This window comes from Falco cherrug, chromosome 7 (assembly GCF_023634085.1).
Source record: "Falco cherrug isolate bFalChe1 chromosome 7, bFalChe1.pri, whole genome shotgun sequence".
Classification (NCBI taxonomy): domain Eukaryota; kingdom Metazoa; phylum Chordata; class Aves; order Falconiformes; family Falconidae; genus Falco; species Falco cherrug.
Window position 1 is genome coordinate 2324192 of NC_073703.1, and position 27159 is coordinate 2351350.

Sequence of the window (27159 nt, forward strand, 5' to 3'; positions counted from 1 at the left end):
TCTCCAGTGTGTCTCCTAAACGTGTGAGTGTCAGTGCTGACCACTGAAACATGCCCCTGTGGTTCCAGCCCTCCTGCCCCGCCAGTGGAAGCTGGGCAGGACACCAATCTGTGACGGCTTTGGGTGGGGGCTGCCGCAGTTGTGATCGAAGGACAGTACCGCTGGAGCCCACAGGAGCCCACAGGGTGGGAGAGCTGGTGCGTGGGTGTTTCTGCAGCTGGGTGAGGAGGCAGCTCCAGACTAGAGAATGCTTGCTTGGGGTTTTACAGAGGTCCCACATTGCCTTCCACATCCCGCAGCTGGTGAGGCAAAGCCCTCTGCCTCTTGCCTTGCTGCTTATTTGTAGCTGACAACATCAGAGGGATGCCCAGGGAGCTGCTGCTTTTAAGCCGTATCTGGAAACCGTTGGGGACTGCCTGGCAAGCGCTGCCCCAGATCTGTCGTGCTTCTGCTTCAGACAATAAACAGGCAGCCCCTTAACTGCCTTCCCCCTGGCACTGCCCTGCGGCTGCCCTGAATCCTGTCCGAAAGGTTTCAGTCCTGCTCTGTAACCCCTCCCTGGGCTCCCCTGTCACCGAGAGCTCCCCACCTCCTGTGGGGATCCGGGGGTGGCCGGAGGCCCTGCGCCCCTCGGATACTCTCCTCAGCCCTGTCCATCCTGCCTCCCCATTTCCCCCCTAGCAGCACGTCTTCTGGTGCCCTCGGCCGTCTCTCTCTGCCCTGAGCCAAGCTCCTCGCTCCAACACCTTTCTGAGGAGCCCGCAGCCGCCTGCCGGCCCTCGCAGCGATGCCGGGCGCTGCGGAGCGGCTGTTGCTGGGGGACCGAGGGGCGCCAGCACCCCCGGTGCCCGCCCGCCTCGGGCAGCCTGAGGCGCCGCCAGCGGAGCCGGCCCAACGCAGCGCTGCGGCGGCTGGCGGGGCCGGAGGGGCAGGGCCCGGGGCGGCGGGCAGGGCCCGGGGCGGGCCGGGGGCGCAGAGGGCCGCGGCCGCCGTGTCACCGCCCCGCCGCGCGCGCGTGCGCAGCCAGCGCCGGGCGGGGCCGCGCTCCCAGCGTGCCCTTCGCCTTCCGGGGCGCGGCGGGGGCGCCGCCCCGTTGCTGGGCGACAGCGGGCGGTGAGGCGGGACGGGGCTGCCGCGGGAGCAGGCCGCGGCTGGGGCCCCGCCGTCGCTGAGGCTTGAGCACGGGGAGTTGTCGCTCTCCTGTCCCTCCTGCCCGCGCTCCGTCGTGCCTCTACCGGTATATAAACGTTGTTTGTTTACGTTTTGGAAATCCCCGGGGTTTCTCGGTTCTGTTCTCTGCCTCAGCGGCCTTTTGGAGCTGTTCCCAGAGTAACTGAGGCATTTAAAAAGCTAATAAGATAGCTAAGTAGGCCTATAAACTGCTTGCTTTGTATTGGCTTCCTAGCTGGTTCCCCAGAGCTGTGTTAGGATAAGAGGGAAGTGCAGCCCAGCGCCCTGCGCTTTTGTTTTATTGTTAATAGCCCTTTTTAAAAGCTGCCTATTAAAAAATAATGTCTTATTCCCCAGGCTTTAAGATGTGTATGCTTCAGTGAATGAATTGTCATCTAGTAATCGTAAGGGAAGTGGATGTTTTCCTTGCTGTGATGGCGTTAATTTTAATTAGATATAGATAAACATGTAAAGTGCTGCAGTAGTGTTGAAATCACCTAGCTAATGTGCATGCTGCATTTCCTTGCCTCTAATTACTCTTGCTAATCAGTGCCTAGAAGCTGAAGCTGAAATGGTGCTCTTACCCTAGCAATATTTTTATAAACACACAGAGAAACCTCAGGGGCCCGAGTTAAGCACATTAATTCCAAGCAGAGCATGGAAAAAGCGTGTTATTGCTGTTGTGTGGCAGCAGATGGGTGCGAGGAGATTAGGAAGGCTGTTTGTGCTGGTGCGCCTGGGTGTGCAGGTCAGACCTCCGTGGAATTGCTGCACAGGCATGAAGGATCCTAAAGTAAACCTGCCCCTGCATCAATCTGGGGAGTGACCGAAGGGGTAAGTTCCTCTCTTTTGGAATCCGGCCCATCACCCCAACATCCGAGTTGGGACCGAAAACAAGAGCAGCATAAACACCTCTTTTTTTTTTTTTTTTTTCCTTTTTGTTCTACCCAAAATGCTTCCAAGTAATACTACATATTATGTATTATTCCAAGTAATATATATATTATATTGCTCTGAGTAACTAGGATGTCACTAAAAAGGAGCAGACTACTAAATCTCTAGATTCTTTGCTAGAAACATGCTAATCTTTCCTAGAAATGCGTTTTTCAGATTTTTCAGGAAGTGAATTTACCCTTTGCTAATTACTTGTTAAGCAGAGACGTTCACATCAGTTCTGTGGAGGAACGCTTTTCCTCACAAGAACAGTAATTTGCGATTTATCGGTATGGCAGCGGCACAGGGAAGCTGGGAGGAGGCAGGAGAGCTGAGCTAAAGCTGCTGGCTCAGCCTGCCTCCCAAAGTGGCTACGTCGCCCTGCAGATTGCTTTGCTTGGCGCCGCTGGAGGAGCGAGCAGTTCTGACTTTCACATCCCTGAAAACGTGTTTTCAGTCAGTGGGCTGTTGTGTTCTACCTCTTATTCACTGTTTTGTCTTTTTCTCCACCTAACAGGGAGTTATTTCCAGTGCTGCTGTAAATATGTAGTGATACACTAGGAAGTAAGGTGATAATGCTTGCCTCAGGGCCCCCAGATTTTTAATTATTAAAATGCCTCCCTGCATTTGTTACTCACCAGAGAGTGCGAAGGGAAACCGACTTAGCAGGGGGTTGCACGTCTTCCCAGCACTCAGTGTGATAGGTGCGTTTATTGTAAATTCTGGACCATGTTCAACATGTAAGAGAGTATCTTTGTTTTGGGGGCTGTGGGCTTTACCAGAGCACTTTTGTGGCCTGCCTGCACAGGTTTTAGCATTCTGTTTACCAGTATCTGAGAGAGAATTGTAATTAAACAGAAGGAATAGGCTAGTGCTATGCTTAAATGTCTGCTGATGATTGGAAGCTTTGTGGATCAAGGTCTGAGTGTTCATCCTCAGGCTGAATTACTCTGGGTACTTCATAGTCCAGGCGTAGGTCCCTGTGCTCAGGGATGTGTCAGTGTTGGGGTCCTGCTCTGCTAGCCTTGCTCAGAGGAACCGTTAGTCAAGTGTCTTTGTTTGTGTGCTTGTAGCGTTTGATTGGAGCATGGAGCCCTTCTCCCCACCAGAACTAGGGCTTCCTGCAGAAAAGAGCTCACCTGTGCCAGAGAAAAAATACCATGTCCTGGTGGGTGTGACGGGAAGTGTGGCTGCCCTGAAGCTGCCTCTCCTTATCACCGAATTGCTGAAAATCACTGGGGTGAGTAAATCTCTTGGTAGAGTATTGTGAAGTTGCTGTTACCCTGTTTCTCTTTTTGAAGAGAGTTTACATGGCTTCTGTTGAAATGAAATGTTTGTTCTGGCTTTGAGCTCTTAAGTTTGAAAATTTTTTTGGGGAGCATTCCTCCTGTTTTTAAAAATAAATTAAGACTTTTTCCTATAATTTCATACTTATCTACACTTAAAAGTTAGCTTTCCATCAGGCTTAAAGAGCACTAAACACCCCTGGATGTTTGCATAAACAGACATTTAAATTCTGGAGTATGAAAGTACTGTTGTTCAGCTCAGCTTGCTTAATTCTCTCAAAAATTATTAAATAGCTGTTTGTTTGTGGTTTTTTTTTTTCCCTGGAATATGTCCTTGTCAGTTGAATTATCAGATCTGGCTACAGACACAGGTGATGTTTTCTGGAACTTGAAATCTGTCACTAGGATACTGTGATTTTCCATAGGTGAGTTATGGAGATTGCAAAGATGTCTGACGAACAAAGGGAAACCAGATCTTGTAAAAACAGAAAATACAAGCTGCTATATGTGTCTGTGCATTGAAGTTTTTTACTAGTTTATTGTCTGGAATAACAGAGGTGTCCAGCAGAGGCCACTGGTGACTAGAATCAGGCAGGGAACCATGCTAACTTTTGCTGTAGAATAAAGTTAGAGGAAAATACAGAAAACCTTTAGCTTTTAAGAAATGGAGCAAATGTTTTGGAACAGTGAAATGAAAGAGTGGCAGGAGCAAGAGGGTGCACTTAAATATGCAGATATGTTGCTTAGAGTTCTTAATGAGTATCCTTTTGGATGATTTGGGAGGCTTTACCTTATAGTTAGATACATTAATGTAGAGTTAGAAGTGCAATCCCTGAGTAACTCTGACTTATCTGGCTCATATTGATATCCCAGCTGGAAAGGGTACTAAAGATTTGGTGATCTGTTGGGCACCACTTCTGCCAGCTGGGTTGGCGTTGTGGATTGCAAAGAGGGACCTCAGTTAATTTATTACGTGACCTGAAATGATGAGTGAGGCCAAAGGTCCTAGGCCTAAGTAAGAAGGCCAAAGAAAAATGATAGCAAGGAAGGGGGCTGACCAGGCCAGAGCCAGGGATATGCACCTTCTAATCCTCTGTCTCTTGGATGGGCTTTGCTGTTGTCTCTTTTCCTTTGCTCTTGGTGCTTGGAAGATCCTTCTTCGCAGATGACAGGAAGAATGTAAATCATCCACTACAGGAATCTAGGTCAAATGCATTCCTTCTCTCTGAGCATTTGATTCATAATTAAAAACTGCAGGTGGCTGGACCTCAATTCACTGTGAAGGCCCATAGGTTTTGTGACATCCGTTGCGGGCTTTGTGGCCTCTGATTTTAGGCTTTAGTTGCATAAAAAGCAGAACTGAAGTGTCCAGTCCAGGAGCTTGTAGTACTTAATTTATTCATTAAAGTTATTTACTCATTCCTGATGTGATTTTAAGACCTGATCTGAAGCCTGCTGAGTCAGTGTAATTTTTCCATTGAGTTTGTTAAGTCCTGCACAAGCCTGTTGCATCAGTTTCTTTACTGATGGAACAGAACTTTAAAAAGCCATTGGTAGAAGCAGGGCAGGAGCAGAGGGAGGCTTTGACACCAAAGGAGACGTGGTCAGCAGCTTGAAACCAGACTGGTTAGTTTAAATTGATGTTTTGGCTGAAATGATCTTTGATGAACAACTTTGCAGTGTGATTTTGCACTCATTAAACTTTAACATCTCCTGAGGGTGGTAATGGATGTGACTACATCTTACTGCCTTTTGTTTAACCTCTTTGAAGATCTAGGAAATTCAGACGGCATCAGTTTACACCTTTCAGGTTATTACCCTTGCACCTGGTGTTGTGGGTAGGCAGCACATAGTGTCTGGTCAAGATGCTGTGGGTAGCTCTTGTGGCAGCGCTATGCTCACACGCATTGTCTCAGGCTGATTCCCAGAATTTTTGAATGGCCTGGCACGAATAAGATGACAAAAATCATATTGGCAGGATATTGGTTAGTCATAAAGAAAGGCAGCAACAGACTTCTCTGTGGGTGGAATGTGTTGCTCTTGAAGCTACAGGACATCATCTGGACTTAAATCATGTCACGTCATTTCATTGTGCTCCTACCAGGTAGCCTCTGCATCAGCTTGTAGTTGCCATTTAACAGGGAAGCTACTCATTCTCTTCTGCAGCAGTTGTTACCAAAGCTCGGTCTGTCCATAAAGATTTTGCTGTCAAAACTGAGAAACTTGTGGAAAAAAAATCACGCACACGCGCCCTTAACCCCGAGCAGAAACGGCTGCCACGGGAGAATTCTCTAACAGAGACTGACAGTATTGCGTGAACACAGGACAGCAGTTTTGCAGTAAAGTTTATTCTGGAGAATTGACTTAAGTGGTCCAAGTAAAAGAGCTCTAAGCAGTCTCCAGTAAAGGAGTTTCTGAGGGTGGCTAGACTGCCTTTACTGTTTAAGCAGAGATACATCCACAGGCAAGCTGAGGGTGTGCCAGCTAAATAGAAAAAACTATGTAGGCTAAAGTGATCTTGAGAACACTGATCTCTTTCCAACATAGCTGGAGGGACTTGAAGGACTTGCTCAGAACAAGGGAATCAGGAGCCCACCCCAACAGAAAACCTTAATTAGGGAGAATATTTGACTAATAGAATAACTTTCTTGGGGGAATGGTGGAGTCATCACCACTCGGAGTCCTTGAACTTCCCTCTGGTATGCTCTGGTTTGTAGTGGGTTGGATGCAGGATGTGATAGCCAGCTATTCCCTATTCCTGTGCTTATGCTTCGAAGAAATATCTATTTTTTTAAGACTGGAGATGGTTATGCAACTATCTTTAAAAAAAAACAAACAAAACAGTGTCTTCTGGGGATTTTTATGTGTCCTTAGAGGGGTCTTTCTGGTGTAGATTAGAAAATTTTGAATAATGATGCAATTGAAGTAGCAAGTGACAAAATATGTTGTCTGGTACATCAAGTTGTATCACCTAAAAATCCTTATACCGTTATGGCTAACTGTAAAATAAGAACACCACTAACAAACACTCCTGCTGAAAACTTTTGGTGCAGACCTGGCCTACTGGTACCATTTCAGAGAGCAGACGTGCCCCTTAAACTGCACATTGCTCTTTAAAATCACCAAATAAATAGTAGTTTGCAGACTGCGAGGTTAACACCTCACTGAAGCCCATGGCATAGCAGAGCGCAGCGTTAGCACCTTTGTGGGTGTTGCTGCTTGGCTCCAAACAGCTTCCTGTGAGGTGAGGTTAGTATGGAAACAATACGGTCGATTGCTGTGAATATGATCTTCACACTTGAAAGCACTAGAAGTGCAGCTGTGATTCCAAGTTAGGGTCACCTGAAAAAGAGCAGACGTTTAGAAGAGGCAACGAACCAACCATATAGTACCAAATACTGGTGTTAGGTGCAGCTATATTTTCCCATTACTTTTTCTTCAGGAAATAGGTAAAATTACCAAAGACCATGATGTGCTAAGGCTGGGATTTTCCACTACTCCCAGCTGTTATTCTAGTCATGTAGGGTGCAGATAATCAACACTGCTCCATTCCCAGTTCAGTAGATAGTGTTGGGGAGATAGGTTAACATGTTTTGTCACTTCAACCGCTGCTGTTGAAGATAGCCTCTTGGAGGTTGGAGGTTTTCAGCAGTTGGTTTTAGCAAGAGTGCACAGAGTGAGTACTTCATCAGTTTTGTACCTCAGGCCACAGTTTCTAGCAGGAATGAGTTGTTGGTGAGGTTGGTTTCTCCCTGTCTCTGTTGGGCTAATAGAGCCACGCAGTGGGTTGCACTGTGAACTGTTTGAAGGAGCAGATGGTGGTTGGAAATGGCCAATAACAGTGAGAAGGGTTATTTTTCACTATAATTGGTGGCCTGAGGTGCGTCTTCCACATTACCAGTCTTTTCGGAACGCTCCCCCCTGCGTGTTCGCCTGTCTATTGACTGATTTTAAGGTACATCCTTGGAAGGAATTGCAGTTGGAAATACAGTTTTGTGTCCTGCTCAGGTGATCAGCGCATGCAGAGCTGCTCCAACACTGGCTCTGCTTTGGGGCTGATCCTGGGGTGTGTAGAGCACCTCTGGTTCACTGCATGTGCCAGGCAGCAGTTCGTGACATTTGTCAGAGCTACAGCTTTGAGCAGGTCATGCAACGAGTAGAAACTAGGGAGAAAACCCTTTTTTCTGTTTAAGATTTCTGCGGGGGGAAATGAAAGGTTCTCATGTCTTAGGGTACCTTAGCACCTCATAAGTGTGCATGTCAAATAAACATCGAAGAAACATGATAGGGTTTCCCCAGTATATACCATTTAACTGAAGGTTCCACTGGCTTTCAAGAAGGCAGGCAGGTTTATCTCAGATTTCTGAGAACCTTCATATACTTTGCCCCAGCCTCTCTTTCCTTTGTGGAAGCTGCTGGGTTACTGTTTTGGTTGCACAGAAACCCTCTGAGTATACCTACATAGATGTTTTCCTTTTTCCAATGTCTTACCCTGGTACCCTGATAGGACAGATAGCTGGAAGATACAACTCTGACTTGCTTCTGGTATTTTTACCCTGGCTGGAGCAAATCTGATCAACACGGTTTTAAAAAGCAGTATCCAGTAATCTGCAGCTACCTCCCCCCAGGAGATCAGAGAGAGAGAGAGAGGCAGGGGCAGAAAGCAACAGAGGGGTGCACAAGGTGGTCCGTTTCACCAATAAATAATTCTATGTTTTCAAAAGCAGCTCTTGCTTGTGCAGCAGAGGCGGGCTTGCTTTGCACTGGTGGGGCTGAGCCCCAACTAACCTGCTTGTCCCTCAGCAGTTCTTTTGATCACTCAGCACTGTGCTTTCCCTTGGCACAGAACTTCCTCTTGGCTGCAAGTGTGGGAAGAGTGATCCTGTGAGTGCTGTGTAGGCATGCCACCCCTCGACAGTCCTCTGTGCTGTGGTTAAGGGAATCCACTGAGGCAAGATGCTCTTCTGCTCCCTTTGGCAGGCATATTTTGAGATTAAAGGACATCTTTCACAGAGTTTTGGTTTGCTGCTTCTTACTGTCTCTTTGAAGTTCTGTGCAGAACTGCATCTCGTTCTGACCTGCTCTGTCCTCTCCGCTGTCCCCGCTGTGAACTGGCCATGTGAACGTGTTCAGCAGGCAGTGACTAATCACCTGCCCATTTTAGGGTGGCATGAAATGAGTCTTTGGCTCTCATGAATACCTGTGGTGTCCTGGCCTTTCAACCATGAATAGGGGAAGGTCCTCTGAGAATGCACATAGCTTTCAGAATCTTTGCAGGCTTTACAGGATTGTCCACAAATCTAACCATTGGTCTGTCTTTCTTTTCTGATTAGCTCGAAGTGAAGGTGGTCACTACTGAGAGAGCAAAGCATTTCTATGATGTCCAGGAGATTCCTGTCACCCTCTATAGCGACGAAGATGAATGGCAGGTGAGTGGTTCTTCCTTAGGAGACTGCAAGGGCTTCTGTCCTGTCCTCACTAGCCACACGTCTTTTAATTCAAGTACTTTTGTCATGTACTTGTGCCTTCTACTTCCAGAAGGGCAATGAGTTGCTTCAGAAAAAACACAGGCTCCCTGGGGGATTCACTTAGTTGTTCAAGCACTGAACAGCAAACAAAAGTGCTCCTCTATGTTTCTGTGCAAGAGACCCCATTTATTTATTTTTTAATCCTGGGCCAATGCTTACTTCTTTGTTGTAGTGATATGTCTTTTGAATTGTGTCTTCCAAAGAATGTGATTCCAACCATGCTGTAAATGAGGAAGGAAAGAAAGGCTGCCCTGGCTGTACCGGAGGATTTTGTACTGCCCTAGCAGACTTGCAGCAAGCTATGGGGGTAGAAGTGGTCTCTCACCACCCTGTGCTCAGCTGCTATCTGCAGCTCTGAGAGCAGTGTCAGGAAATGTCAAGAAAGCCGCTGCAGAGCCGCAGTGAGGGTGTTTGGTGCTTGTCATGAGTCATATTTGTCACGAATGCAACAGTTTAATTCTCCTTAATGCTAAGTATTCTAAATCTGCAGATATCGCTGACAGTTGCAAAACTACTCACGCTGCTTTAAAACTCAGCCTGGTGTCTGGCTGGGTGACCTTGTGCTGGTAGGGCCACCCTGGTGTGGTGGTGCAGAGGAAGGCCAGTACCTGGATATGTCGTGCACCAGTATGACACGTGGCTGGAAGTCAGAGAGCTTCTCCTGCTGGGAGTAGTGTTTGTCTGTTGTGGTTTAACCCCAGCCAGAGACTAACGCAGCCACCCACTCACACTCCCCTTTGCAGCAGGACGGGGAGGAGAATTGGGGAAAAAGGTAAAACTTACGGGTTGAGATACGAACGATTTAATAACTGAAATGAAATAAAATATAATAATTGCAAAGAAAAGGAGAGAGAGGAATAAAAACCAAAAGAAAAAAAACAAACGATGCACAACACAATTGCTCACCACCTGCTGACCAATGCCCAGCCACTCCCCAAGCAGCAATCAGCCTACTCCCCCCAGTTTATATACTGAGCATGACATTCTATGGTATGGAATATCGCTTTGGCCAGTTCGGGTCAGCTGTCCTGGCTGTGTTTCCTCCTGCTTCTTGTGCACCTGCTCACTGGCAGACCATGGGAAACTTGAAAAGTTCTTGATTTAGAGTAAGCATTACTTGGCAACAGCTAAAACCGTCAGTGTGTTATCAACATTATTCTCATATTATTCTCATACTATATCCAGAACACAGCATTGTACCAGCTACTAAGAAGAAAATTAACTGTCCCAGCCAAACCAGGACATTATCTCAGAGGTATCTGCATCTGTGCTCGTGGGCATACATGGAAGAGCCATTCCAGTAAGGGATACCTCAGTTGTCAGGGCTGTGAACATCTCTAGACCTTGTAAAATGGCTTTTTCTCTTCACTACAGTTTTGCTGACATGCTTTGAGAGTCCCTGAGTATGAAGAGTGTATAAACATTAACATTTATTTTTCTGTATGTTTTATCTTTACAGTACTGATCTGGGTACAAGGTGGTCTGCTCTTTACCAGTGTCTTGCTAATGCTCTCCCATGTGAGCATCACTTTTATGTGGAGAGAGGCAGGCTAATGGCAATGGCCAGGAAGCTTTCCTGCGGGTCTAGGAGATTTCTGAGGAATCCTTGGTGGCGTGATAGAAGGGGTGCAAGTCGGGCTTTGAGGTCTGCTGGCACACTGAAAGCAGGCATGGAACCCTTATAACATGCTGTTCTGACATAAGGATGGGAATCACAGAATGGTGTGGGTTGGATGGGACCTTAAAGATCACCCAGTCACACCCCCCTGCCATGGGCACTGACACCCCCCACCAGCCCAGGTTGCTCCCAGCCCCATCCAGCCTGGCCTTGGGCACTGCCAGGGATGAGGCAGCCACAGCTGCTCAGGGCAACCTGTTCCAGCGTCTTGCCAGGGAAATAAGCCCGCCTAGCATCTGTTTGTGAGATATTTCACTCTGAAAATAAAGCTATGATTTTCAGCGCTTCTAGAAAACGTAGAAATGAGCGGAGGAGCTGGGAAAGGTGTTAGGAAGCACCAGCTTTCCGGATGCTGTCTTTTTGTTGTGGTTTCCAGTGACTCAGAGAAGGAACAGTTTGTGGCCCTGATGTGCCTCTTGCTGGCCTGTGGTTGTGTGTGTCCTCTGGGGATTAAGCACCTGATGCTGTTTGCTGCTTCTCTTGACGTTTTCCCAGTTAACTGCGCTCTTATGAAAAGACCAGGCCTCTCCTGAGCAACTTCGAGTTTTTGTGAAAATAGAAATATTCACTTAAGAGCCAAGAGAGGAGGAAGGTACTCAGCTGGCTAAACTTCATCCATCCTAGAGAAAACCAACAGGACTGTTCCCTACTGTACTTAGGAGGGTTTACTTTGCTGCTGTGAGTATGTGTAGGGGTGCACATCTGAATTGAAAGTGACTTGTGCAGTTAGGGGTCTATACCTTGTTAAAAGACAGTGGTCAGTTCACTTCAAAGAAATGCAGAACCTATAAATCACATGGTTTCCTCAGGAAACGTGACCCCTGATTTCATCCTGTCTGGCTTCAGCTGGCTGATAGGATGGAGCTCTTTCCTCCGCTCAGATATGCTCTTACGGACAATTCTGAAGCTGAGGGATGATAAGAATGGGAAGTGGATGGGGAAAGCTCTTTCCTGTGAGTTGATATTTGTGGTTGTTGGACGTGTGAATGGTCTTTGTGTGGAAAGGATACCCATTTGTAGAGCACCAAGTGTGTCAATGCCATCCATTAGGCGTGCTTCCGAAACGTAGCTGCAAGACGGCCTTCACTGGAGGAGGTGGGGGGAATCGGAAAAGGGAGCACTGTGCCTGCAGTCCCTGGCTCCCCGTTCTGTCAGGTCTTGCTTGATGTGAGAGTAATTCTTTCTCCTTAAGTTTCCGTGGTGGTTACTAAGGTGGGATTGATGAAGTGCCTGTTGTTCACAGTGGTCATTGTGAGGGTTTGATAATCTGCATCTTGTCTCATCCGCAGCTGTGGAAAGGTCGTTCGGACCCAGTCCTGCACATTGAGCTTAGGCGGTGGGCTGACCTTATGTTGGTGGCACCTCTTGATGCAAACACGCTGGCAAAGCTTGCAAATGGCATCTGTGACAACCTGCTGGTGAGTAACCAGAGCTCTGCCTGACAGTTCTCTCGCCTCCCAGTGTTAGACTGTCTGACCTTTCTTTCATGGAAACTCTTGTGCTTCTGCAGCATCGAGAACAGTGAGATTTGCATGTTCTGCTCTCACTTTGTGTGTTTGTCTCTCTCTTCCTTCAGTATCGTTCCCCTGTTCCTTCTCAAATAGTCGTTCTTTCCTTCCCTGGCTTACATCTCTTTCCACTTCTTGGCTCTGTCAGTCTCTTCCATTGTTTCCCAGTCCCTGCTTTATCTCTCTTGATTTTTTTGATGGGTGGTATTTTTTTCTTTCTACCTACACACACGCACGCGTGCACACACACACACCCACCCCCTTGCTCTAACTTTTGGGTTTCTCTCTGCATTTTTTAGATGCAATCTGGAAAGACACCTGTGAGATCAGATAAAACTGTTTACTTCCTGCTACCTCACCTCCTCCCTCACCTAACTGCATAGCACAGAAATTCAAACATGTTCACAATTACTTACCTTCCAGTTTCAGCTACAGGGGATTTGGCTTGTTCAGACTTGTTTTTCTGGTATTAAAAGTGCTCTGGCTCAAAGGCTGATCAAAAAGTGTATTAAAAGAGAGTGTGCTTCTCTGCTAGGTGATGATGACCTTCAGTGGGTCTGAACACTTTGTGTCCAGGTGTTAGGTCTTGATTAGGGGAAGGCATAACCATTAACCACCCAAAAGATCTGCCAGGGAGCTGCAGATCTGCAAAGCTGCTGTGGCGCATCGCCCCTCAGTGATGCAAGCAGGCAAGTAATGCAAGAACTAGGAACGGAGGGCAGTGCATCAGCTCTGGCCAGGGAGCCCTGCATGACCACCTTAGCTGTTCAGGTAAGAGGAACTGCATATAAATGAACAAAATACACCCAGAGCAACAGCTCTTATTTGTATGAGTAGATCACTGGAGATCCCAGAGAAGCCAGAAAGAGCTGTGGGAGGGACAAGAGCAATGTCTTTTCCTGCTGGCTCCGGTTGGTACTATAGATGTGATGGTGGTAGCAGAGGGAAGAGCTCAGGAAGGATGTTAGGTATGCGTGGCTTCACAAACACCTGCCAGTCTTTTCAGAGAGCTTGTGGAGGGAAGAGGTAGCTCCAGCAAAGGCAAGCAAATGCTGGAGGTGCTGCTTGGCAAGTTAGAACAGATTCTAGCAGACTTTCCTGTGCTGGGAAGGGTTCAAGTCATAGGGCGTAAAAAAGGATGGGCAGGGTTCTTGTAAGTACTCGGTGATCTGAGCAGAGACCCTGCACCAGGGGCTGTGGCTACCTGGGAAGCTCCCTTTGCATGATTTAAATGCTGCTAGGCCTAGGAAAACTGATGGAGATTGCATTGAGAGCAGTCAGCATTTGTCTTTTTAGGGAGATGAGGTGATACTGGATTATCTGGAAGTTCTGTATTCATGAGGAGTCAGATATGATTCCCTGTAGCATGCAGGAGCTGCTAGGTGGTTCGTAATCTGCCAGCATCTTCTGCAACAGCCCAGATGTGTTCGTGTTATCCTCTATTTATATTCTGGAAGCAGCAGTGCTTCCCTGGTGAGGAGTTATGGATCCAGTTGGCATATCATTTAAAAAAGATTCACTTGCCAACTTTTTGTGTTCAGCTCTGCAGCTGGCTTATCTGAAGTATTGCCTGGGGATTTCTTTATGATATGATCTGTGGCCACCCCTCAGCTTCTCTCGGTCTCCCACACGGGCTGGCAGTCTGCACTCTTCGTGTTTCAGCTTGGTTTGCTCCAGCAATTGGGCTGCTTGCTTGGCCCCAGGCCAGAGTAGGGTGGGATCTATCCTCTTTGTAGCCCCTCTCATCTTTCTTGCCTGTCAGTGATGAGCTTTGCTGGAATGTAATACAAATTAGTATCAGCCCTGTGGGTCTGTCTGTGGGTTAGTCCAGCTGCACTGACAGATTGAGGCGTTTGGCCCTCCAATGACGCCCAGGCTGGGAGATTGCTTCTGTGCAGCGAAGTGATGAGAAGGAATGAGCAAAGACAACCCGTCTTGGCTTCTTTTGCAGACTTGTGTCATCCGTGCTTGGGATCTGAGCAAACCTCTGCTCTTCTGCCCTGCTATGAACACGGCCATGTGGGAGCATCCCATCACAGCTCAGCAGGTGGAGCAGCTGAAAGGCTTTGGCTACACAGAGATCCCCTGTGTGGTGAAGAAACTAGTGTGTGGAGATGAAGGTCAGTCCTTTTGTGTGTCTTCTGACTCTCTTCCTGCACAAGTGCTGCTCTTGTTGTGAAGGGATGTGCATTCTTTTGCTGTATGGCCTGTTGAACTGCAGGGAGCAGGTGCTCACTGCCAGCGTTTTATAGAAACAAACTGAAGCTTTGCCCTGTGCTAGCTGATATCTATTATTCTTGTTCATTAATTTTTAAGTAGTCTTAAGAGACCATCCAAACCAGGCTTTCAAATGAGCCATTAGATAGGCCTGATATTTAAAAGAAATAACTCATTCAAGCAGAGAGTAGATCAAAGAGAAGGAAGGCTTTGTGGTGAGCATTAATAGCCTGGGATTTGGGTGTCCTGACCTTGCCCTCTACTGTGAGTGTGGGCTGTTTTTATCATGCCTCGGTTCTTCATCTCTAACATAAGGATAATATCTTATCCCTGAGAGCAGACAGTGAGAATAAGTGCTTTGCAGACGTGGCTGAGGGTGTAGCAGGGCATGCATTTAACATTTGTTGTTTGTTGCCTGGGTTACTTTTAATCTTCCCAATCGAGTTTTGATTTGGGGTTTTGATATCAGACTTATCTGTGAAGTGAAAGAGCGGGGTAGGGACAGTTGTCATGCTCAGCTTCAAAAAACTTAACTTGCAGTGCTAAGACATACTACTAAAACGGTCTCATTTGTTTTTTAGGAGCTGTTTTCAATGGAAGTATTTTGACTTTTGAAAGTTTTTGAGAAGGGGTTTTAGACAAGCAATTTAGATGAATGGATTCGTTTTAGTCAAAATTTTCTTGGACAAACTTTCTGTAAAATGTCACCCAGTTCTAGACACACTGCACAGTAGTATACTCATACTTCTGTTTAACAACCCCAACTCTAGCAGAATTTTAACCACTCTGTCAGATAGTTCAATACACAGTCGGTAGTGAAGACAGGATGTTAAAATGTTTTTCATGGTTAAATTCTAGGGCTGGCTTAGTTTCTGAATTCTTGGGTAGGTGCAGTGCTTCTAGAGAGTGTTGTTTTGGAACTGAATAGTGAGAAATATTTACAGTTAGGTAAGTGTAGTCAAGTAACTCAGGCATCAGTTGAAATATCCTGGACAACTATGCTTCCGCTGGGATTTTAGACCTGATTACATCAAATTTCTTACGTACTTGTAATAACATTAAGGGAAAATGCCCAAAAGAGGTTGTTCTGCGCAAACATTTTGGCAGAAGTGGAAAGGCCATCTGGCATAGCTTCTTTTGTCTTTTATTTTTTCCCTTTTTGCACATGTATGCAGGATCTCTATTCCTGTAGTAAGCAGCTGAGTGCCTTTTAATGGGTCATGTGCTTGTTCTTGCAGGTTCATGTACCTGAGGCAGAGCTGTGGTGTTGTCATCCCTGTTTCACAGACGGGGATCTGAGATGTACCAGGGCCATGTGAGTTGACTCACCAGCACAAATGGATTAGAGTTGGATGGTGAACGTGATTTCCACCTTCTGCTGCTCAGCCCTGCCCCTTTCCTGGGGGTGCCACCCTTGCGACAGGGATATGTGAGCCACATGAGAAGCAGCATGTGCATTGCTGTGGTTTGTCGCTCAGAATGGCAAAGTAAACCAGCACTGACTGGGAGTTACCTCATTCCACCAGCAGTCATTTGGGAGCCGCTTCACACGCAGTTCATCTGTCTCTGCTGTGAGAACAAACTCCTGAAGGAGCCTTGGAGAGGGATGGTACGAACAGCTGGGGCAGTAGTACCCACATGTGACTGGACTCCACTTGTGCTTGTGAGTCAATTCACAACAAGATATTCCTGTTGGCAAACACCAGGACTTTCCTGGCAGTATGTAGGAAAAGTATGGCAAAGCAGTTGTCGTGGTTTAACCCCAGCCAGCAACTAAGCACCACACAGCTGCTTGCTCATTCCCCCTCAGTGGGATGGGGGGAGAGAATTGGAAGGTTAAATGTGAAAAAACTTGTGAGTTGAGATAGAGTTCTAGTAATTGAAATAAAATAATAATAAATTATAAGGAAAAGGAAAATAACTGAGAGAGAGAAATAAAACCCAGGACAGACAAGTGATGCAAATGAAGACAGTTGGTCACCACCAACCGTCCAATGCCCAACCAGTCCTCGAGCAGTGACCCCCTTGCCAGCCTTCCCCCCAAAGTGTTTTTGTTCAGCGTGACGCCGCATGGTATGGAATATCGCTCTGGACAGCTGGGGTCAGCTGTCCTGGCTGTGTCCCCTCCCAGCTCCTTGTGCATCCCCAGCCTACTCGCTGGTGGGGCAGTGGGAGAAGCAGAAAAAGCCTTGACTCTGTGTAAGCACTGCTCAGCAGTAAGAAAAACAACCCTGAATTATCAACACTTTTCTGCACAAATCCAAATCGTAGCCCATACTAGCTACTATGAAGAAAATGAACTCTATCCCAGCCAAAACCAGCACAGCAGTAATGGACTCCAGGTCTCTGAAGACCCAAGACAGTCTCCACCACTGACTTTTTCTTCTCTTCCCCTCTTTTTTCAAGCCTTTCACACCAAGGCCTCTTCTTCCACAGCAATTTCAGTTTTGTGGGTTTCATCCACACAGGGGTTTGCCCAGCTTCCATCCAAACAGTAGGTAGCAAAGCTCACGCATCTGGTGCAGAAGAAAAGAGATTCAGTTTGCACCAGTTTTGTCTGTTGACATTGTGGTTTGTCTTGCTACAGAAGAGGTTTATCTTCCTCAACTGATGTGGCTGGTCTCACCTGAAATGGGCCAGATCCTGACTGTCACTGAGTTTCTGCATTACAAGCATTGCCTAATTAATTTTTCTTAGTAAATGGGTGGGTTTAGACATAGAGTCTGGCTAAAAGAGAGTTAAAATAACAAATTGAGTTGACAATGAAAATGTTTCCTTGATTGGATAGTTAGATGTAAGCTACCAAGGCTGTTGGCCTTGATGATATCCATGTGCCACAATATAAAGAGAGCTTTGAGAGGTGCTGTGCCACACATGGGCCTGCAACAATCTGCCTTTGCAGAAATGTTTCCAAACTGCTGGTATCTTCGTTATTTTTGGCTGGATTTGTAGAGCCTGGCACACTGGAAGACTTCTATCTGTAGGCATGAGCTGTGCTGTCACAGGCTGCTTAGCAAGATTTTCCTCTGCTAAACCTAAAAATCCAGCTGTGAATTGCCAAAGATGTTGAGGAAGCAGGTGGTGGAGGACAAAGAAGGGCCTTGGAAATGTTCTTGAAGGGTGTAGCTCTGCTGAACTGTGCAATCAGGGAATTTCTCTTACTTAGCAGGACCTGTCAGCTGCAACGCCTCTCCTCGAGGTTAGATCAGAAGGGCCCAAATCTGCCTGCAGCTTTTCCAAGAGGATGCTTCAGACCTCCTGGGATTTACAGGTCTGCAAAAAGCAGAGTGGAGAATGAGTCTTACTTTGCAGGGAAGCCCAATTTTCTTGACCTTCCAAAACTATCGTTCTTCATCACAAATCCTCAGTTATATCCAGTTAACACCTTTTGACCCAGCCAAAACTTAGGTGGCTCATCTGTACGGGAAAACTGAGGGTGTGGGCAGATCACAGCCCTGGATCTGCCCACAAGAAGGCACCTCTCCCTGCTGGTCAGGATGGCCTTTCCCCTTCCCCTCTGGTTCTTGCCTGCCCCCCTATCTCTGTGCACTTGCTAACCCAGCTGTGGAAGCAGGCCAGAAAAAAAAAAAAAAAAAAGAGGAAAACAAAACTTCCCAGAACTGATTTCTGATGACCAATAAGGCACATATTTTAAATTATTGGGACAATTAATGAGCAGGACAAAAATCAATAGAGACTCCTTTTCAGTCTTTCAATGGAAACAAGTGCTGGTGAGAGAAGTATCTTTCTTCAGCCGCAAGCAAATTACAGGAGTGAATGGACTGAGTTCCAAGTGCTGCGTTCGGTACACGGGGTTGGACAAGATGATTTAATGATCTCTGGCCTTAAAATTATGAATCTAAGTTTTAGAAGTATTTCAGAGGGAAGCAACAGCACAGTGTAGATTAGATGTTCATCTGGCAGCTAACCAGTCTGAAAGGAAAAGCTTTTACATTTTGTTCTGTCCAGCACTCGGTCTTCTCCAAGAATTACTCCCGAGGTTCAAGCTGGTGTGAATCCAGGACAGCTTTCTCTAATGTGAGTCTAACTGCAGAGTCATGGGAATGGTATGAATTAAGCAAGTCTTTTTTTTTATAGGCAAAGTCCATTTCAAAAAGATACCGAACACTGTTTACACTGGAGAAAGGAGGTGAAATAGGGTGTTTTGCTACCCACATGCATTTTGGGGGCACTTTTCCACGTTTGCTCCCAGGGCAGTGTGAGCTAAGATAGTAACTCCCTGTGCGGTCAAGGGTTAGATGCAGACACTTCTGGAGACGATTCAGAACATGAGGTACTTATTAAGGTCATATGAGTTGCCTTTGAGGTTTCCTGCCTCTCTCCATTGACTGAGGCGCTTGCGCTCCTCCTTAGACTTCTGAGTTGTGAGCCAAGCTAAGTTAGCATGAATACTCTTCTCGCTGTCCTCCCCTGATGGCATCCTGCCATGCCACAAAACCCCTGCAGAACCAGGTGGCCTGAGCAGATCCTCTGGCCTCCGCAGTTGCTTTCTGTTGGGTGAGTCACGAGGAAACACTTGGTGAGCTTGGCTGTGCTGCGCCACCATTGTGCATCTAATTTTCCGCAGCAGCACAGTGTGTGAAGAAGAGACGGACAGGGAAAGCACGTGCCTCATGCTATCTTGGCAAGACCTGGATTTCACCGCGTGGTTTTGCTGTCATCCTGCAGGTCAAGGTGCCATGGCAGAAGTGTGGACCATTGTGGAGAGCGTGAAAAGGATCCTTGAAGAACGGGACTTGCCAACGCAGAGCTGATGATTTGGCATGTAAATTGTATTTGTGTGCCTCCCTGATGATTTGAAGATAAAACCAACAGGAAGCTGAGTCGAGGTGGCATGCATACCTATAGCGTGCTCTTCAACCGAAGGAGTGAAACGTTTGTCTTCCAGCTGGTGCCAAACTGAATTGTGGTACATCACTGCAGACTTTCAGAAACCAAAGCCAAGAACATGCTGCTTTAGTGTGGGAACACTCTGTGGTATCTCACAGAGAGGGAGTAACGTTCCACTGGGCCACTCAGCCCCCCGTGTTTCACATGTGCTCCTTGCTGAGGAGGCTGCAGAAGGAGTTGCCAGTGTACTTCGGGTCCAGTGGTTCTCCCAGGAGTTGCTCGAGCGGAGAGTGCTGTGCCAGTCTAGGTGATGGGAATAATGCCAGCCTTTTCCAGTATGTGGGTGTGGGGGCACCCCTGCTCTCCCAAGCCTGGTCTGTAGCTGTGCTGGCTTCGCCTTTCCAGCAGGAGTCACTGTCCAAAAAGCATTTCCCCTCCAGGAGCTTAGTAGTAGAGATTTTAATTCCGCTCCTGAAGAATTGCCTCTTGTAGCTTCTCTGGGGGGTGTTTGCACGTGACAACATTGCTAAATCATTGTGTCTGCTTAAGTTTCTTAGCAGAGGTGGGGAAAAAATTGACTGAAAGTAGCTATCTAGTCCCCGAATTAGCCTTTGCCCTTTTGTATCTGTTGACTGCATAGGGATGCGGACGTCAACCATGTACCAAAATGATACCTGCCCAGCTGGGTGCTCCAGTCAGTAAATGAATAGGCTGGGCTCTTGTGGAAGGCCAGGGTGGCTGTTTCCCAAGGGAGTGAAGTCAAACTTTGCCTATGATGATCCCTTTCGGCTTGAAAATTAACCAACTAGCCTGAAAAAAATTGGGAAATCCTGTGACCCCATAGGCATCCAGACCAGTCAGGGCTCCCTCAGTCCCGCCTTTCCTTGGAAATGTGATTCCGCTCCTGAGGGGAATGGGAGCAAACTGGAGCTGTTGAACATGTTACCGTAGCAGAGCACTGCTGACCCAGAGAGTTTATTTTTAACTAGACCCAGTCAAATTTAAGGCCTTCGGTACAGAATGTGCATCCTGCCTATGGGGGCAACCTTCAGACTGCTGTGCGCAAGGGAAGAGGTTATCAGCGTATGTTTGCTTTCCTTATCTATTCCACACAAATAAAACCTCCTGAACTTTCCCATTTTTGGCTCTTCCACTGATAGAGATCTGGGGACTCAGAGCTTCTGAGGATCAAGTCAGAAGGAACCTCATTTGAGCAGAGCTTGTGGCTCACGGGAAGGGCCGTAGCGATACCATCATCATGAGCTTTGTATTTTGCCAGTAAAGTCTTTGTGGTGTCACCTGTATCGTTTGCTCATGTTCTTAGCATGGTGAAAGCTATCCACCTATCCTCAGAGTATCTTACTTTAAGCTTACTGAAGGCAGTAGAAGAGATACTTCTTGGTTTCCATTGAGTCTTGTAGTGAACGTTGTTTCTCCTACTTACAAAGAAATATGTGTTCTGGCAGTTGCAACTGTAACTCGACCTTGCAGCTCTGCTCTGGCTCTGCCGTGGATATCTTGTGTGGTTGGAGTTGCTTGGCCTTCCTCCTAGTCCGTGACTTGGCGATGCAGAAAATCTGACAGTAAGGTTCCTCATACCAGGTCAAAACACCATGTCCTTGATAAGAATGTTCATCTGTTACGAGTCTGGTTTGCTGGCTTAAGCTGCTCCAGAAACGGTGGCAGGTATCATATCATCTGGCTTCTGGCACCAGAGATGGGCAAGAAGGTGTATGGCGTGTGGTGCAGAGCGCAAGCTCTGGTAGTTCAGCAGAAGTTGGGTAACGTGGCATTTTTAGATCCAGAACTTATGCTGGGTCACCTGATGTCTCGTGGAGCTGGCAACCGGTCTTAGTGGGCTGATCTGTAAGGTGGAAGGAAACTGCTAAGACTAGAGTTGCCTCTGAGACTTGTTGAGAGGCTTAAATCAGGGCTTGTAAAGAACTTGCAGATCCCTGAATAAAGGGAGCTAATTCTTTGTCCTGCAAATATATAGGACAGCAATAAAAATGTATAGCTGAGAGAATGAGGGGAGCAGTTCACAGCCAGCGGCCAAAAAAACCCCAAAGAAAACTCCTCTGTAGAGGACACTGCTCCTTATCTGTCTCATCTCTGCTGCAGAAACAGATACTAACTGTGCCGCTAAATGATCCTCTGCATAATTGCTGTGATTTCTAATTGGAGACAGGTTGTGATAGTGTTATAAGTTGGGATAAACCCGTGCTCAAACCACCTTTCCTCCAGGGCAAACAGGAGAAACAGTTGAGTTCCTTTTTGGAGGCAGAGGGCTGAAGCAAGAGCAGCTGCCACACCAGTGCGGGCACGCGTCCCCACCCACGGCAGGGTAGGTGCCAGCAGCCTGCGGGCAGGAACACTTCACGGCTGCTTGCTGTGGAAAAGTGGCAGAAAGAGAAGCTGGGGAAGCCCTGTCTGCTGCGGCATGAGTCGCTGGGCTTTGGGAGGGTGCTTTGGGACGATGCCTTTCTAGGACAAGGCTGGGGGTGATAAGTGAAGGACCTGATTCAAAACCAAGGCTTTGTGCAGGCTCAGTAGATAGGCACTGCCAGCCTCGCCGCCACCGAACAAGGACGGCAGGGCTCCACTTGGCCACCAAGGTCACCAAGAGGTGTGAAGTGCTTAATTACTTGAGGCAGAGACTGACTTCTCTGTCCCTTGCAGTTCTGGGTGTTCCAGGTTCACAGGGGAGGCCCGAGATGCTGCTTGTGTGTTTTTTCTTTTCCTTCAGCTCTTCTTTTTAAGCCATGCACTGATTTTTTGTTTTGCTTTCCCGTGAAACTCTGATGACTGAGGCAGCATCCCTGTAAAACCTGCTGTGTGTTGCGGTTTCATTCATGCTGCTTAAAACCGTTTCTCTCAGCACTGGCTTGGGAGCGATAAACAGCTGGGACAAAAGCTCAGCTAAGGCAGCAGCCCTCCTCCTTTCCTGTGCTCAGCCTCGCCTGGGCTTGGGCATGACTCTGAGCATCCATCCCTCTGGCTGCTTACCCCCGTTCCAAACGGGATGTGATCCCTTTGCTGCTTGGCTCCGTGGGGCACTGGAGGAGGATGGAGGTGCTGTGGTGCTGCTTTGCATCCAGATGGTCTGGCTCCGAGAGTGGTGCTTGGGGCAGGAGTTGGCTCCCCAGGTGTCAAGTCTCTCCACTGTCACTTGGGGTGGGAGATGCATATTCTGTGTGCCTGTCCCATCCCACGCCTTTGTCCTGGGAGCCTGCAGCAAGAGTAGAGGCACATGAACAGACTGCAGAACAAACTCAAAAAGAAAATGGTGAGAAAACCTCCCCACTTTTAGACTTTAAGCAGCCACGTCTCTGCGATGCGCCTGGTTTTGAGAGCCTGCGTGCAGTGACTTTGCGCCCCGGGGCTCCGGATTTGACACCTGCCTGCAGCAAGCTGGGTGGTGGGGTTCGCACCTCTGCGGCGCTGCCGGCCGCCCTGCCTGCCTGGCGAGCGGGGACGCCGCCTGCTTCGTATCTTCGAAAGCGTAGGGCGGCAGGAAGTGTTTTTTCTTCCCCGACCGCAGCGGGGCTGGGTGCTGGGAGAGGGCGATGGGTGCCAAGGGGTGACAAATCGGTGGTGGTAAGCGAGAACGTGGGGGTGCTCATACAGGTGGATTTTCCCTGAAAATACCCAAATGAAGCTCTGAGAAGCGGATCGCCCTTCTGTAAGGTTTACACAGTGATCACAAGACTAGTTATTGACGATACAGAGATTGCAAGACTAGGGCAGCGTGGGATTGCTGTTCTGCTTTTGCAGAGCCAGGTGCTGGTGAGCTTGGTGAGCTGTGGGGCTCAGCAGTGCTGCAGCCCCCAGCCCTACTCCCCATCCTCATCCTAGCGACTCACAACCTCTCTTTGAGTGATGGGCAAGTAATTATGCTGTGGAAAAGAGTTGCTTCCTCGATCTCAGACCCCAAACCGCTGCTGTTTGCAAAGGAGCTGCTGATCCACCTTTTTGTAACCCACTGCAGAAAGCTGGCTTGGGGTTTTTTTCCCATCCACCCCAATCTTGCTGCATGGTTGTTCAGCGCCACCCTGGTACGCCTGCGGCAGAGCCAGGTGCTGAGAAAGACGCAGGCTGAGCACCGGCCATGGCAGAGCTCGCTATAAACCCATCTATACTTGATTTGAACTGGCCCGTTGGTAAGTGGGGGCCTTTGCAGAGCCTTCCACAGCATCAGCCCCCACCTCGCTTCCCTGTTACCCCTCCCCTGCTTCAGGCGCAGGGCAGCACCGTCTCACCCCGGTGGGATGGTGTTGCAGACAGCTGCTGGCAGCGAGCAGGGGAGTGATGCCCTCATCTCCCTGACATCTCCCTTCCTAGGCTGAACCCGGGGTAGCTGCAAATCCAGCTCCCTGCGGGGCTCTGGCCACATTCAGCTGGTCCCGCAGCCCTGTTGGGTGCCATTGGCAGCCCCAGGGATCTCCTGGGCTCTCTGAGAGGTCAGCATCTATCTCTGCCAGGGGGGTGGTCTGAGATTTTTGGATTCGGTCTCCTGCTGGCACATGGAGGCTCCTGTTCTGCTTCCCCTTGGGCATTGGGTGTTTCTGCTGCCAGCAGAGCTGGAGAAAGGGTTCCAAAAGGATCGTGGTGGTCACAGGCTCTGCCCTCGTGGTTTTGCTTTCTATCTGCATCAGTTTTTCTGTCTCGCTGGCCTTCCCGGCTCAGGAGGTGTTAGAACGCAGCTGAGCTGCCCTGGCCTGCGATAAGGATGGTGCCAAAGGACCCAGCACCGCTCGGCACAGACTCCTTGGCACCAACTACGCTGATAGCTTGGCTTCGGCAGTGACAACCTTGCAATTAAAACTTGCAGGTGCAGTGTTCTTGCCCTGGCCAGCAGCCTCAGTGGATAGTTTAAAAATTGTTTCCAGGAGTAATTGAGCTTAATTAGAAGCTTGAATTCCCTGAGGCTGTGCTGCTCAGGGTTTCTGAACTTGCTGGGAGTCATGCAAGGGCTGAAGATGCTCAGAGATGCATGGAGCAGGGAGGGACATAATCTGACTGGGCCAATTCCCTGCTGGATCTCACCCTGTTTGGGTTTTTCTTCTTGAGACATCATGTTGTCCTTCAGATGGAGTCTGAGATTTGTTTCTCTGGGAATGCTGGCTTTGGCGTTGTACCTCGCTTTTCCGACTCTCTGGGGAGAAAACAGAGGATAAAGGGGACAGAACCAGCAGAAAGCCTTCATGCTGGCCAGGGGGATGAAGAATAAAGGCGACTTTTAGGCATGTAGTCATTGCAGTTAAGATAAAAGCAATCTGCTCCTGACTGCAGGCTCCTGGGCTCTCTGGAGGGAGTACAGAGAGATGGGCTTTGACATGGAGACTCAGAAAAGCAGGCTCCATGAAGTGCGATTGCAAAGACATCCCGGTACGGAAGCTGGGAGAGCCCGGCATGCTCCTAGCCCCACACTGATGGCGTGCAGCCTCCGGCACATTATCGATGGCAGCACCAGCTCTGGGCGGCGGAAGGATGAGCATCCCAGGGACCTGCTCAGCCCCCTGGCACCAGCCCTGCCGGCAGCAGGTGTAGCCAGAAAATCCCCCCCATCCTCCCTGCAGCACTGCTGGCACAGCGGGCGAGCGTGCCGGCACAGGCAGCGTGCCGCCCTGTCTTCCCACTGAAACAAGGGAAAGCAGAATTTGTGGCCTTGGGGGGACCAAGTGCAGCAAGAAAAGCTTTCTGGAAGGGTTTACTTTTGCTTGGTTCCTTGCGTGGCTGGAAGAGCTTTTCCCCAGGAGAGCCGTGCCCCCTGAGCGGCCCGAACCCCCAGGCCTGACTCTGCTTTCTGTCTCGCTTGATTTACACAGGTTGCTTTGGTGGTTTATAGTTTTGGAGAAATATGATTCATGAACTCGAGCGTGATAAGGATGAGGGAAGAAAGAAAAGCCACGTCAACCTGAAGGAATGTGGCTGGTAGAGAGCCCAGCCTGTGGCTGGCAGAAGCCCTGAGAGGGGGGATCAGGCGTAAAAAGGGGCAAAATGGTAACATGCCCCAAAAAATAGCTGGAAACGGCCCATCCCTGCTGCAGGAAAGCACAGCTCGCTTTGCCTGGGCTCTCATTCCCGAAATAAGCAGTTTTGAGACCATGGGACAGTTCCAGGCAAACTCCACGGGCACAGGTCAGCCAAGCTTCATAACTGGAAATAATTTATGACCCAAGCTGCTGTGCAGCACTGACTGTGCTCCGCAGACGCTCCCGGGGCTGCAGCCACCCTCCGGACCGCTGCACCGCGTCCCCAAGGATAAGGAGCTGGTGTGAGGTCTGAGAGCAATGCTGGGGGAGCAGCCCCTGACGGCTGTGAGCTCTTGCGTGTGTGGCAAGCGAGGGAAGCATTGTCCCTTGTCCCCTGGCTTTGCCAGGCAGTGCCATGTGTCTGCCAGATGCGTGGACAGGGAAGCCGATGCTGTGCCAAGGCTTCCATCACTGATGGTGGTGGCGGTGGCGGCGAAAGCTCTGAGCTGGTGGCTGCCTGCCGGCAGGTTCCCACTGCCCTCACGTACATCAGCCCCTGTGTCAACACGGCTCGACCTGGCAAAGGCAGCCCCTTTACAAAGGCGGCAAAATTTGCTGCTCACCACAGCAAGGGGAGACCGTGGCTGATAAAGCCACAGGTGTGCGGAGTGGGTCTGCATATCGGAGAGACCAGCTCTGGGGTGGGGTTGCCGAGGCACAGGCAGACCTCTACCCCTTGCTCCGCTTGGGAATAACCTGTTGGCTCTGCCTGAGGGCAGGGAACTCCTGCCCGCAGCCTGCCCTTGCAGCATCCCGTGAGCCCTGCATCCTGCGCACCCCAGGGGCGAGCTCAGCTCTCAGGTGCCCTGGATGGATATTATTCACGGCAGCATTTTTGCATGGGTACGAAATTGCTCTTAGCTGGAAGGATTTTCACAGCGAGGACAGAAGCTGCTGCTTTGCAGGCAGGGTGCAGGCAGGGTGCAGGCAGGGCGCGGCCCAGAGTGAGGTTGGCACAGCCAGAGCACCCGTATGCCTCCAGTCAATGAACCCTGCCGGTTGCTTCAGCAGAAAGTCAATATTGACCCTTTGCCAGTGTTTGCATGCATCGGCACTAAAATTACCAAAAGCAGAACAAAGCCCCACGCTTCCCTCCAGCCCTGGCTTTGTTCACTGATACTTTCAAAAAAAAAAAAGAAAAGTTGTGTTTATTGGGGCTTTATGGGAAGTCGAAGGTCTGGGGAAAGCCATGGAGAAAGAGAGCTCCACCTTTTGCTCTGCTTCTTATTTCTCATCACTCTCTTCCTCCCCTTACCTAGCATCCCTCCTCCCCCAGAGCATCCCTCCAAGCTGGACCACCGCAGGGCAGGAGATCCTGGCATGGCTGCAGCATCACCCCCATCCCCACTGTGTCCCCAGCTCCTCAGAGGGGACCGCGGCTCAGAGGCCAGGCAAGGACCAGTGCGGGACATGGGAACCAGCAGCACCCCTGCGGTTTGTAAACTGGAAATAAAAGCTGAAGCGGTTTGAAGGCTCGGCCTCGAAAGGGGGAAGGTGGTGGGGGAGCAGAGAGGAACCAAAACCCACCAGCAGAGGAACAGGCGGAGGAGCGGAGGAGAAGTGAAAGCAGCTGTGATTACTGAAAGCCCCGATGTGAAAGAGTAGGAGCACTATCTTTGGGGCTTTCACTTCCCTGTCTGGGCAGGTTTTCTTGGCTTTGGTCTATTTTTCCCCCTCCCCAGTCTCTGCTCATAAATTCCTTCCTGGGGTGGGTGGGGTTGGTGCTGCTGGAGGTGGGTGCCCAATCTGTTGCGGGGGGTTCGGAGAGGACTGCAGCTGGGGCCCACTGAGCATCCCCGTCATGGTGGGGTTTGGGGGCTACTGTCTCCCTGCCAGGGATGCAGGCATGGCCAAGCTGCATCACTCCCCACATCCCCTCTCCAGAGGGGGACAGCCGCACCACCGGTCCCTGCGCACAGGCTGCATCTGCGTGTTTGGCCTCCGAATACAGAG

At 49.0% G+C, this 27159-nt stretch overlaps 1 protein-coding gene across 7 annotated transcripts; it reads left to right on the forward strand.

The window, feature by feature from the left end:
• Positions 1-1049: 1049 nt before the first annotated feature.
• Positions 1050-26922, forward strand: PPCDC (phosphopantothenoylcysteine decarboxylase). Of its 7 annotated transcripts, none has more exons than XM_027802830.2 (7): positions 1050-1237; positions 1782-2004; positions 3177-3343; positions 8723-8818; positions 11885-12013; positions 14055-14223; positions 26466-26922. In XM_027802830.2, exons 3-7 carry the CDS (start codon positions 3191-3193, stop codon positions 26657-26659), a joined length of 741 nt encoding a protein of 246 aa, XP_027658631.1. In that variant the 5' UTR covers positions 1050-1237; positions 1782-2004; positions 3177-3190; the 3' UTR covers positions 26660-26922. The 7 variants fall into 7 exon arrangements, 4 of the variants coding, with proteins under 4 accessions (XP_027658631.1, XP_027658632.1, XP_027658630.1 ...); XM_027802831.2 differs by having other exon boundaries at positions 1865-2004; XR_008733208.1 differs by lacking the exons at positions 1782-2004; positions 26466-26922 and adding exons at positions 15559-15983; positions 19010-20310 and having other exon boundaries at positions 1053-1237.
• The last annotated feature ends 237 nt before the right edge of the window (positions 26923-27159 follow it).

What these genes read in the sequence shown, in the direction of transcription:
- PPCDC (XM_027802830.2), top strand. Translation starts at nt 3,191, where the DNA reads ATGGAGCCCTTCTCCCCACCAGAACTAGGGCTTCCTGCAGAAAAGAGC. An exon ending in GCATCTGTGACAACCTGCTG is followed by an intron (nt 12,014 to 14,054) that starts GTGAGTAACCAG and finishes CTTCTTTTGCAG; the next exon opens with ACTTGTGTCATCCGTGCTTG. An exon ending in ACTAGTGTGTGGAGATGAAG is followed by an intron (nt 14,224 to 26,465) that starts GTCAGTCCTTTT and finishes CCCCTTACCTAG; the next exon opens with CATCCCTCCTCCCCCAGAGC.